The sequence below is a fragment of the Lissotriton vulgaris genome, chromosome 9 (assembly GCF_964263255.1).
Source record: "Lissotriton vulgaris chromosome 9, aLisVul1.2, whole genome shotgun sequence".
NCBI lineage: Eukaryota > Metazoa > Chordata > Amphibia > Caudata > Salamandridae > Lissotriton > Lissotriton vulgaris.
In genome coordinates, this window is record NC_141697.1 from 517,635,956 (window position 1) to 517,649,352 (window position 13,397).

A 13,397-nucleotide genomic window follows, 5' to 3' on the forward strand; every position below is an offset into this window, starting at 1 on the left:
GCACCCCTCCAATCAGCAAGAGACTCCTTCCCCCCCTCCCACTGGAGGGTGGCATACTTGGTGTAGATTCCAGGGAAGGGACTCATTGGTCCCAACCTGCACACCCCTGTAAAGCCCCTAAATCTAGTATTTAGGGGCACCCTCTTCAGATTCGACGTGACAAGAACAAGACCGAAGAGCTGTGATATAGAAGAGGACGATGAGGAAAGCTGCTTTGGCACCAGCCCTACCGGCCTCTCTCCTGCTCTAAACTCCTGCGAGCTGAACCTGACTTGTGCTGCAGCCAGCAGCCTCCAAGATCCATGGGGACCTGACCTGCCTTCTAAAAAGAACTCTGATCTGCCGTAGACACCGGATTTGTCCAACACTAACCCAGGATTCCAGATCCAGCCAGATCCGCGAGTCCTCACCACTCTGCACCCGAGGGCCACAGCCTGAGTCAGAGTGGCCCAACACCCCGGCGAGGTCCCCCCAGCGATCCTGACGTGAGTGCCAGCGTTAGATGACCACCTCCACCACACCTGCAGCCTCAACTCGAAGGGTCCCCACGACTGGAACCGATGAGAAGAATCTGACCTGAAAACACACCCCTGCACCCACAACTCCTGACGTGCCCAACCGACTGTGTCCTGGTGTCCAGCTACACTTCAAGTTCATCCTCCAGTCGTTCGTTCCCTTCACCCAGTCTTCTGGCTCCAGCCTGCAGTCCTTTTCTGTGACCGGCGTCCATCGCAAAGCATTGGGCTGCCGGCATGTCCTGAGCACCCTGCACCTGGCCACCCCTGCACCGCTGGTGGTGTGGACTTGGTACCAACCTGGGACCCGCTTTTCCCTTACCTTAACCCTAGGAGCTAGGCTCCTGAGACCTTGTGGCCTGCCTGTGAGCAGTCCCCAACGAAAGGTGCCCTACTGGCTAACATTGGCACCCTGCACTCTGCCACCTTAGTGCCAATGGTGGTGCCCCTTGAGTGCCAACCTGAAACTGGGGAATCCTGGGTTCGAGGCATGAGGGCTGCTGAATTCATATCTGTGCATAGATGGCCTCCTAGTGTTGGGTCCGGATTATTGCACATTGTTGTCCTGGAAGAGTCTTCGAAGTATCACGAGATAGGTGGCTCCTCCCCTGGACGACAGTGCGCATGGGCATCGACTCCATCCCCAGATTGTTTTTTTCCGCCATTGGGTTCGGATGTCTAATCTCTTACTCCAGTTATTTACTTGTACTTTTCTGTTCCTACGGCCAAAAGGCCTTTCTTAGCGTCGGTATTGTTTCGTTCGGTGCCTGGCCCTTTCGGTTCTTCGATCGGCGTCGAATAAAGACTCTCGACGACTCAGGCCCAGACTACATCGACGATGGAACGGACCCCGTTTAAGCGGTGTCCTGTGTGTAATTCCAAATATTCGAACTTAGATGTGCACCCAGTGTGCAACACCTGCTTGTCCCCCGACCACGACGAGTCGAAATGTTTCGCCTGCTCAAAGTTCCGATCGAAAAAGACTATCAAACTTCGGCGCGCGGCTAGGCAGTCGGCCCAACAGTCGGCTCCGGCACTTGCAAACATCTTCGATGCCGGGGACGAGGAACTCTTCCAAGATGAGGAAGAGGCGGAAGATGACGTTCCTGAAGAAACGTCGGAACCGGCGTCAGAACATGACTCAACTTTCGAAATGGACGAGCCAGACGAGGAGTTCGGCCACGACCAGGATGTCGTCGAGGTACGGGAGGACGAACAGGCCCTTGCGGCCGTTGATGAAGACTCCGGTGGTGAACCGAGTCCGCCCACTGCTCCGGGGCCTATCATTGACATTCAGCCCGCTCCGGTTGAGGCATCGCCGAAAGGCCTTAGCCAAGATCTGTCCTTTCGGTCTACAGCCCCGCATCATAGCCAGGCTAAGACCCTTTCAAAGGAGCCATCAGTCGATTCCGTGAAATCGAAACCGAAACAGTCGAAGGAGAAATCGAAACCGAAACTGCTCAAGATGGTGGTCGGTTAGGCGTCGACGCCCGCCTCGAAGGCCGTCGTCGATCCTTCGACGCCGAAGATACCCGTTGGCGCCGACACTGGGATTCCGAAGCAGGACCCTCGTACCAAGACCGTCGCCTCGAAGGCCTCGGCGCCGGTGCCTGCGTCCACTACCAAACATGGCGAAAAGGGCAAGGAACTTCCTGTCGGGAAAGGTCTGCAGCCACCCCTCTCGGGACTGAGGCATGGGCTGGCTAAGAGGGTCGAAGCCGCGGCAAAGGTCGCCCCGAAATTATCGCCGACGCCGAAAGTCGGAGGCGCACCGCACACTGAGGTCGATTCGACGCGCTCAAGCGAGCAGCCTACTCAGGCGTCGAAGAAACGCGAAGACGGTACTTCCGCTTCCAAGCAGGCTGGATCGACGCCACTAAAGTTTGGCCTTCCACCCACTGCACGTCCAAAATCTCAGGAGGCTTCCACGGTGGCGAAGGTGTCCTCACATGCACAGGTCGTCTATCATGAGCCTTCTTACGACAACCAAACAAAGCTGTTCATTGACTCGGAGTCGGGCAGGCTTACCGTCCACAAGCGGAAGATCGCGCCTGAACACCCTTTGGAAGGTTACAAAATTCCACTAAAAAAGAAGATGGTCTCCACCACCTCTCCGGTTCTTGTTGAACATCTTCAGGACTTTTCACACCATGCTGTTCATTCTCCTACACAAAGTGAGGAGGACTTAACTGCAGACTACAGCCAAATGGGCTTCACTTACAGTACACACACTGATCAAGATGTCTCCAATCAGTGGTCAGGGGCAGCGGATCAAGGTGATGACCCCCAGGTCACCCCGGACTCTCAGTCCTATAATGTCAAACAATCTCCGACTGAGGACACCGCAGCGTTCAATGCATTAATAGAGCGCGCTGCACTCAATCATGACGTCGAAATGCATGCTGAGCCAGTGGATGAGGACTTCTTATTCAACACCTTCTCCACTTCTGAACGCTCCACCAAGACACTGCCCATGCTTAAGGGGGTCCTCAAACATGCCACAGCCATTTTCAAAGAGCCCACAAAAGCCAGGGTTATCAATCCACGGATCGACAAAAAATGCAGGCCTGCTCCAGTGGACCCCACCTACATCAAAGGACAGCTCCCCTTGGACTCCCTTGTGGTGGCTAACGCGCGCAAAAGGGCTAACTCTCAATCAACGGGAGACGCTCCCCCTCCGGACAAAGAGTCCAAAATCTTTGAGGCATCGGGGAAGCGGGTGGCGGCGCAGGCCGCTAACACTTGGAGAATAGCCAATACACAGGCCCTGTTGGCTAGGTACGACAGGGCGCACTACGACACCCTGGAGCAATTGATGCAGCACATGCCTGATATGTACAGAGAGGCTGCGGAAATGGTTATACAAGAGGGTAAACTGATCTCCAATGTGTCCATCAAGTGCGCACTGGACGCAGCGGACACTGCAGCGAGAGCAATCAATACTAGCGTGATGCTGCGACGCCACGCATGGCTGCGCATCTCTGGGTTTAAACCCGAGATCCAAACTACACTTCTTAATCAGCCGGTTAATCCGGACTTCCTGTTTGGACCTGATGTGGACACCACACTTGAGAAAATGAAAAAAGACACAGACGGCAAAGTCCATGGGGGCTGTCCAGTCACAGCAGTTTCGGAGCGGTTCCTTTCGTCGCTCCGGTAACAGGGGAGCAACAAGAGGGCAGGCTCTACAGCACTCCCTGTATACCAAAGGCAACACGCAATCTGCATACACTAAAAACACCAGAGGTGGTTACCGTGGGAACAGCGCCAAAGGGAGAGGCCGCGGCAATAACAACGCCAGGTCCTCCACTCCCAACAAACAGTGACTCCTTGTCACTGCCCCCCGACCATCTAACACCTGTCGGGGGGAGACTCCAGCAGTTCCTGCCACTCTGGGAAAACATCACAACAGACAGGTGGGTGAGACAACTTATCCGTTACGGCTATTGTCTAGAATTAACCTCCACACCCCCCCCCCCCCCCCCCAACATACCCCAAAGAAGCCGTCCTATGTCCGCAGAGCTCTCGCACTTATTTCAGCAAGAAGTTCTCTCCATGCTGCAAAAAGGGGCCATAGCACTGGTGCCTGCCGAAGAAAGAGGTGCAGGGGTGTACTCCCTGTACTTCTTAATTCCAAAAAAGGACGGGTCCCTAAGGCCCATTCTAGACCTCAGACCCCTCAACCAATACATCCTCTCGGAGCACTTTCACATGCTAACTTTACAACAAGTCCTGCCGCTGCTCCGTCAGGGCGACTTCCTAGCCACCCTGGACCTCAAGGATGCGTATTTCCACATTCCCATTCACCCAAGCCACAAAAAGTATCTCAGGTTCATATTCAACAGTCAGCATTACCAGTTCAAAGTCCTGCCATTCGGGGTCACTACCGCTCCCAGGGTTTTCACCAAGTGCTTAGCGGCTGTGGCAGCGCACCTGCACAGGGAAGGTGTTCACGTGTATCCCTACCTGGACAACTGGCTCGTCCAGGCAAGGTCTGCCGTACAGTGCGGCCACGATATGTCGCGGACCATTCACCTCCTTCACAGTCTAGGGTTCTCTCTCAACTACGCAAAATCTCACCTGCAGCCGGCCCAGGTCCAGCAGTACCGGGGGCGTCAATAAACACCCAGTCGGCCAAGGCGCAGCCGGCCGCAGCTAGGGTCAACAGCATGCAGGCGCTCATCCGGAGGTTTCAACCTCAGCACTCCCTCCCGGCACAAGTTTTCATGCAACTGATCGGCATGATGGCATCCTGCATATTTATAGTCCCGCACGCGAGGCTGCACATGCGACCCCCTCCAGGAATGCTTAGCCCGTCAATGGAACCAGGCTCATGGACATCTAAAAGACCTAGTGTTGGTGACCGGTCGTGCTTACAACTCTCTGCATTGGTGAAACCCACAAAACCTTTGCAGGGGACGACCGTTCCAGGAGCCTATACCACAGATAGTACTGACGACGGACGCCTCTCTCCAGGGTTGGGGGGCACATGTCCTCCACTACACGGTGCAGGGACTATGGACTGCGCAACAGCAGAGGATGCATATCAATGTGTTGGAACTCATGGCGATCTACATGGCACTGAAGGCATTCAAGTTGCACCTGTGCAACAAGGTCGTGTTAGTCTGGACGGACAACATGACCGCCATGTATTACATCCAGAAGCAGGGAGGCACGCACTCCCCGCAGCTGTCTCACCTAGCCCAAAGCATGTGGAAGTGGGCCATTCAGAGGAACATCTTCCTCATGGCGGAGCATCTCCCGGGTGTCGACAACCAGATGGCGGACCTGCTCAGCAGGCACAGTCATCAGATGCACGAGTGGGAGATCCACCCGTCTGTTCTCCGTCCGTACTTCCAGCAGTGGGGTCATCCGGACATCGACCTGTTCGCCACAAGCGAGAACGCAAAATGCCCAAACTTCGCCGCCAGGTTCCCACACCCGCAGTCTCAGGGCAATGCGATATGGATGAACTGGTCAGGCAAATTTGCGTACGCTTTTCCGCCAGCCCCCCCTCATACCTCTGGTGGCGCGCAAACTGCGACAGCACTCCATGACACTCCATCCTGGTTGCTCCAATGTGGACACGGCAGGCTTGGTACACCACGTTCCTGGAACTTTCAGTGGTGTCTCACCATCGACTGCACCTCACTCCCAGCCTCCTCACGCAGAGCCATGGCGACATTCAGCACCCAGATCCACAACAGCTGAACCTTGCGATTTTGCTCCTGAGGTCATAGAGTTTGGATACCTAAACTTGCCTCCTGAGTGTATGAACATCATCAAGGAGGCGAGGCGACCAACTACCAGGGCCTGCAATGCGGCCAAATGGAAGTGGTTTGTTATTTACTGCTCCAACAATAACATTAACCCGTTGGACGCATCTACGCAAAACATCATATGTTACTTGTTGCATCTGTACCAATGCAACCTGTCGTACAGTTCTATCAGGATCCATCTCGTGGCCATAGCCGCTTACCTTCAAAACAGGCAACACCTTTCCGTTTTTAGGGTACCTGCCATTAAAGCCTTCTTGGAAGGCCGTAAAAGAGTGATCCCTCCCAGACACCCCCCTTCACCAGTCTGGAACTTGAATATTGTTCTCACCAGACTCATGGGGCCACCCTTTGAGCCACTCCATTCCTGTGACATACAGTTCCTCACCTGGAAGGTGGCCTTTCTCATAGCTATTACATCCCTGCGGAGGGTCAGTGAGCTGCAGGCCCTCACAATTCAGGAACCCTACCTGCAAATCCACGCAAATAGAGAGGTGCTTCGCACCAACCCTAAATTCATGCCAAAAGTGGTTTCGCAGTTCCACATCAACCAAAATATTGAACTGCCCGTTTTCTTTCCTAACCCAGATTCGGTGGCAGACAGAGCACTGCACACCTTAGATGTCAAAAGCGCTCTCCTGTATTACATCGACAGGACAAAAGACTTTCGGAAAACTAAACAGCTATTCGTTGCATTCTCTCCACAACATAAAGGCAACCCTATCTCCAAATCAGGTATAGCCAGGTGGATTGTTAAATGTATCCAGATATGTTATCAGAAAGCTAAACGCACGCTAACAGTCCCCCCTAGAGCGCATTCCACACGCAAATTGGGGGCCTCCATGGCTTTCTTGGGTAATATTCCTCTAGAGGACATATGTAGAGCAGCCACATGGACCACTATACATACATTCACCAAACACTACTGCGTAGATGTACACTCCAAACAGCAAGCTGCTGTAGGTCAGGTTGTTCTCAGGACTCTTTCAGACTGCTGCAGCTGGCACGGGCGCCCGCAAGTAAGGAGGGAACTGCTATTTATTCTATGCACAGATATGAATTCAGCAGCCCTCATGCCTCGAACGGAATATGCTACTTACCAGTATGCATCTGTTCTTGGCATGAAGGGCTGCTGACATTCATATCGCCCGCCCTCCTCCCCGGTGCCTGTCGCAGCTGCAGCTCTCAGAAGCATTTTCAGGCATGGTCATCACTTCCAGTATTACGCTCCATCTCTGCCACAATGGCGAAAAACAATCTGGGGATGGAGAGGATGCCCATGCGCACTGTAGTCCAGGGGAGGAGCCACCTATCTCGTGATACTTCGAAGACTCTTCCAGGACAACAATGTGCAATCATCCGGACCCAACACTAGGCGGCGATCTATGCACAGATATGAATGTCAGCAGCCCTTCATGCCAAGAACAGATGCATACTGGTAAGTAGCATATTCCTTATAACCCCCAAAACTCCAATCCTAAAACCGTTTTACTCACCTGTAAACTTAAAACTTCGTTTCCCCATAGGACTGAATGGTGGTTTTCTATGAAGATTCTTTTAAGTTTTGAACTGTCTTGTACTGCACGAAAAGTAACCTATTGCCTTCCCAAGAGATAACCTGCTTACAAATGTACTGTGTTTAAACTGTTAGGAGTGTGTTTCATACCAAACTAGAACACTAATCTAAAAGTAATTACAACCATTTTTGAATAGTTTACAAATTGTTTTCTCCATAGAAAAAATAATCTGAATGTTCCTACAAAACCAGTGTTCACTGTGTTTTGAAAAGTCACATTGTATGAAGAGTTGAACTTACCTGCTACTAAGTAAATCTTGGTTCTAGAAATAAAACAAAAACATAACTTTTTATACAAGCGTATGTGATATCATTTCTTGCCCGAGTGTTCAACAACTGCTTAATACTACCCTCCTGATAAGCCTGACTGCTCAACCACACTACCACAAAAGAGTAAGGTAGGTCTCTACTTTAGCTTCTGCCATACCTCTGGGAATCCACTTTACTTTTCGTGGTCCCCTGCAGTATATTCGCAAACCCCTTGTATATGCAATTTTGAACTAAAGGGCTTAAATCTGTAATTTTAGTAGACGTTGGTTCCCGTAATTACTTTTTATGTATCCATGAGGTTTCAGGTACTTGTACTTTTGAATTTTGTTATGCACTTTGATTGGATGCAGCGCTTAGTATTATACAAGAATGACAACATTGTGCAATATTTATAGTAATGGTGGTTCAAATGATTTGATCACTTCCTCTTTAGTGCATCCGTAGCTACCAAAATACTTTTTTTTTCCCCAGATTGACAGTGGAGCTGTGTGGAAGCAGATTTATATGGACCTTGGCATCCCTATTCTGAATTCTGCAGCATCTTACAATGTAAAAACTGCTTATAGGAAGTAAGTATTTAAAAATCTGGTACATATTCTGGAATAAACGCATCTATATTGTATGTGCGTTCTTAATGAGCAAAGCATTTTAATGTATTTTAGGTTAAACAACCCTACATTTTCTACAGTTATTGCCAACACCCAAATGCCAGATTAGAATAACTTATAAGGTGAAGGCGACAGTCTTTCTCATGGATTTCAACTCCGAAGTTTTCATATGTAATTTTGCCCTCTGACCTTAACACAAAAATCTGAAAGAAACAGGTTAGTATTAGATTCCTTACCTAAGAATATCCCCAGGCGTCAGACTGGATCCGTAAAATGTTACGTTGCAGAACCCCTGTGCGTCGGTAGGCGTCGTCTGCGGCTCCCTGTCCGTCGTTGGCGCCGGGATGACTTCGTCCGAGTACTTAGACGCCGCCCTCGCTCGCTGACATCAGTTCTTTTTTTTTTTTTTTTTTTTTTCCGCCAGCGAGCGCAGGTCCGGAGAAAGTAGTACCCTTTAGTCATTTTTTGACTAAACTTTTTGGATCTTTTGATCTGTTTTTTGAGTCGAACGACTCAGACGGTGCCGGTAGGGATGCCCGGGTTCAAACCCTGCGTCGACTGCAGCCGACTGATGTCGGTTACCGACCTTCATCGCCGGTGTCTTCATTGCCTGGGGCCCGGCCACGACGACAAGTCGTGCCTCGACTGCCGGGCCTTGACGTCGAAGGCTAGGCGGGAGCGGTTCCGCAAGCGCCTCGAGCTCTGGCAGTCGGCCCGCGTCGTTCGAGGGGCTGGTCGCGGGGCCAGAGTAGTCATAGCTCCGGGAGTCGACAGCATTCCTCTCTCTGAGGGACACGGTCGCGGCCGTGCTGCCACAATATCCGAAGGAGGCCCGGACTAAACTTGCCCAAACCCTTGCGGAGGGAGTGATGGTCGCAGCTCATCTGAGCAGGTTAGGGGTTTGTCTTCCCCCTACCTCGACGACTGGTTGTTGAAGAAAGGGTCGCCCGCCACCTCCAGACTACGGCCGACCTCCTGCACCTGCTGGGGTTCTCCATCAATGTGCCGAAGTCTCTCCTGTGTCCCTCTCAGAAGCTCCTCTTCATTGGAGCGGTTCTAGACTTGGCGCAGTTTCAGGGTTTATCCTCCCGAACAGCGGGTTCAGGATATTCAGGCTCTGATTCCGATCTTTCAGCCATTATCCCGAGTCTCGGTCAGGTTGACGCTGTAGCTTCTGGGGCTGATGGCCTCCTGCATCCTTCTGGTGGATCACGCCAGGTGGCGGATGGGGGCTCTGCAGTGGGACCTGAAGTTTCATTGGGCCCAGCATCAGGGCAACTTATACAACCATGTCTTGATCTCGGAGGGCACTGCAAGACAGTTGCAGTGGTGGCTCACCATCCTCGATTGGGTCAGCGGCAGATCCCTCTCCCTACCCCAACCGGAGCACGTAGTTGTGACGGACGCGTCCCTCAAGGGCTGGGGGGCCACATGGGAGAGGCGGAGATCAGAGGCCTCTGGTCTCCGGCGGAGTCCCGGCTCTACATCAATCTTCTGGAGCTGCGGGCGATCCGGCTTGCACTGAAGGCATTCCTCCCCTCTGTCCGGGTGAGTGTAGTGCAGGTGTTCACAGACAACACCACCACCATGTGGTACTGTAACAAACCGGGCGGGGTTGGGTGGTGGACCCTATGCCAGGATGCTCTGCGCCTCTGGCAGTGGCTGGAACATCAGTGCGTGACCCTGGTGGTTCAACACCTGGCAGGTTCCCTGAACGCCAGGACGGACGAACTCCGCCGTCTGTGCATGATGGATCACGATAGGTGTCTGAACTCGGACGTGGCGCAAGGCCTCTTTCAGCAGTGGGGAGAGCCTTGGTTAGATCTATTCGCCACAGAAGAGAACGTGCAATGTCATCAGTTCTGCGCGTTGGAATTTTCAAGACGGCACTCGCTCGGAGACTGTTTTAGTCACGAGTAGAGCTGCGGTCTGTTGTACACCTTTCTGCCTATACCACTTCTGCCCAGAGTGCTGAAGAAGATCAGACTCGACTGGGCCCAAGTTATTCTTGTGGCTCCGGACTGGACACAAAGATACTGGTATCGCGAGCTACTCCGCATGTCTTTCGATTTCTCCCCCCCTCCCCTCCCCCCCTTCCCCATTCGTCTGCCTCTTCAGGAGGACCTTCTGTCGCAGCAGCAGGGGACGGTCCTCCACCCAAACCTGCCCAGTCTCCACTGGCGATTGAGCGGCGGCAGTTGAGGCCATTTGACTTGCCTCCTGAAGTCTGTAATGTGATTCTGGCCACAAAATTGGTATACGCCTGCAGGTGAGACAAATTTGTGGCATGGTGCACAGCGAAGGCTGTGGATCCCCTTTCTGCCCCTCTTTCAGAGGTTCTCCTCTTTCTTCTTTCTCTTGCCCAGCAGGGCTCTGCTCTGGGCACTATCAAGGGCTACCTCTCTGCTATTTCCGCCTTCTTAAGGCTCCCAGATCAGCCTTCTTTGTTCAAGTCCTCTGTTGTAAATAGGTTTTTGAAGGGCATCACTTGTATGTTTCCTCCTGTTCCTTTCGTGATGCCTCAGTGGGACTTGAAACTTGTTCTGACTTATCTGATGTGCTCTCCTTTCGAGCCACTTCATAACTGTCCTCTTCGTCTCCTAACTTTCAAGACTGCATTCCTGGTTGCCATCACATCTGCCAGGAGGGTGAGTGAGCTCCAGGCTCTTTCCTCTAAACCTCCTTTAGTTTCTGTCCATCCGGACAAGGTTGTGTTGCGGACGCGACCCTCTTTCCTGCCCAAGGCAGTCACAGCCTTCCCCATCGGGCAGTCCATCACCTTGCCCACCTTCTTTCCGCCTCCGCATCCCTCGAAAGAGGAAGAGAGGCTCCACCGTCTGGACCCAAAACGTGCGCTCTCATTCTATTTGGATCGCACATGCCAGTTCCGGGTGGATGACCAACTCTTTTTTGGTTACGTGGGCGCTAAGGAAGGTCGGGCGGTGCACAAGCTTACCATCTCTCTGTGGGTTGTGTTGTGCATCAAGGTATGCTGCTCTTTGGCTAAAAAGGAACCTCATGTTGGGCTCAGGGCCCATTCCACTCGGGCTCCGCGGCTACTACTACCCTAGGTCGGGGAGTCCCCTTGCAGGACATCTGTCAGGCAGCTACGTGGGCCTTGCTGCACACATTTGCAAGACCCTACTGCCTGGGCAGCCAATTCCGGAGAGGTGGCTTTTTCTTCCGTTCTCCAGGACTTTCTGGTGTGATCATTGGTTTGCAGACCCATCACAGGGGTTGGTATTGCTTGGGTATCTATTCTAAGGTAAGGAATCTAATACTAACCTGTTTCTTTCAGATGCACAAGTTACTTACCTTCGGTAACGATATATAACTGTAAGAAACAGTAGTTAGTATTAGATTCCTTACCGCCTGTAGCGACTGGATTTTTAGACCAAGTTATCAGCTTATCGATTATAACACACCCAGCCGCCACGTACCACCACCCTTCCCAGTACCTACAAGCACTATATCTAAATTACTCACCTGGGAATGGGGAATCCACACTATATCCTATAATTACCTCAGAGAGCTGGCCATATTTCCGATTCTGCAATTGCTCTAAGGTCTCTCGACGATCTCACTAACGCCCGGCCACGGACGATCTCACTAACGCCCGGCCACGGACGATCTCGCTAACGCCCGGCCACGGACGATCTCGCTAACGCCCGGCCACGGACGATCTCGCTAACGCCCGGCCACGGACGGTCTCGCTGACGCCTGGCCACGGACGGTCTCGCTGACGCCTGGCCACGGACAGTCTCGCTGACGCCTGGCCACGGACAGTCTCGCTGACGCCTGGCCACGGACAGTCTCGCTGACGCCTGGCCACGGACAGTCTCGCTGACGCCTGGCCACGGACAGTCTCGCTGACGCCTGGCCACGGACAGTCTCGCTGACGCCTGGCCACGGACAGTCTCGCTGACGCCTGGCCACGGACGGTCTCGCTGACGCCCGGCCACGGACGGTCTCGATGACGCCCGGCCACGGACGATCTCTTGGACATCTACCATCAGGGTATCTGATGAGCGCCAATTTCCCTAACACATGGAATAGGGGCCTGACCTTCCCAAACAGAAACCATTAGTGCCAATCTGATCCACTGGAAGTTATTTCCCTTATTAGATTAACATATCCTTCCGTCATCAGTTACCTGTAAGAAGGGAATCTCCCATCCATCTATACGTCAGCACCTGGCTAAAAAGAAAGGTTAATCCCGTCATAGAAAACAACATTCAAGTGCAATTTCTAATCATTGGGATCTCTTTATTACATAGTGATAGAATGACAAGACAAAGAAGACATTATAGCAATAATATATGTATATGCAGTACAGTAGGAGATTATTAATGCAAGTGGGAACCTAAACATAACCTAGGAAGCAAAAAGGAGTGAGTGATTATAAAATGCAAACTATGTAGGAACGCCTCACCATAGTCTCACGCGTTCCGATCTCAGCAGCTGAGCTGGTCTTTCTTTCTCTCGCTTCTGTTCTCTCAGGACTCTGCTCTGCACTCGCTGGTACACGTCTGCACGGCTATGCCTCATCAAAGCTGCTACACCTTCAGGCCACTTGAACCCTCTTCGATCTCTCCATCTGCACCAGTTCAAGATGACACCCTGACAGCCACTACTGCTGACTTCAACCTCTGGACGGAGCAACTGACTTCGAACTGCTCCCAAGTCTGGCTGTTCAACATTCTCCCATTTCGAAGAGCAACTGACTGACTCCTCTGCTCCACTGCTCTTTGATAAAATGGGAGGCCCTATGCCCAGGGAAATTTCCAGCCAGCAATCTGCCTCCCACCGAATTCCTGTACCGAGCCCTGCGCTCCCACAGTGGCCATCTGCGGTTTACGTCTTGAGCCCGGAGAATAAGCACATTCCTTCGATAAGGGCCGGTCCTCACCGGTTTCCAACTATTGAACAAGAAGCTAAAACGAAAACATTACCCTTAACCTACAAGCGCCTTGGACAACTGAGGCAGAAAGACAAGATGGCTGCTCTCTAGTTTAGGCCTCTAGGCCCGAAAAGAGGCAAAAGAGACATAGAATCATGCTACAGCCAATAGGTAAACCTTACAGATAGGTAAAATATAAAGGACCAATCGTCATATACGGAGATGGCGGTGGACAATGGTCACCACCAGTCC

At 52.2% G+C, this 13,397-nt stretch overlaps 1 protein-coding gene across 1 annotated transcript in view; it reads left to right on the top strand.

The window, feature by feature from the left end:
* Positions 1 to 13,397, top strand: part of ARID4A (AT-rich interaction domain 4A) — a 418,019-nt gene that overhangs the window by 256,975 nt on the left and 147,647 nt on the right. Inside the window, 1 exon segment of the mRNA XM_086937984.1 lies at positions 8,109 to 8,206. Within this exon segment, the coding sequence (XP_086794110.1) occupies positions 8,109 to 8,206 (98 nt within the window).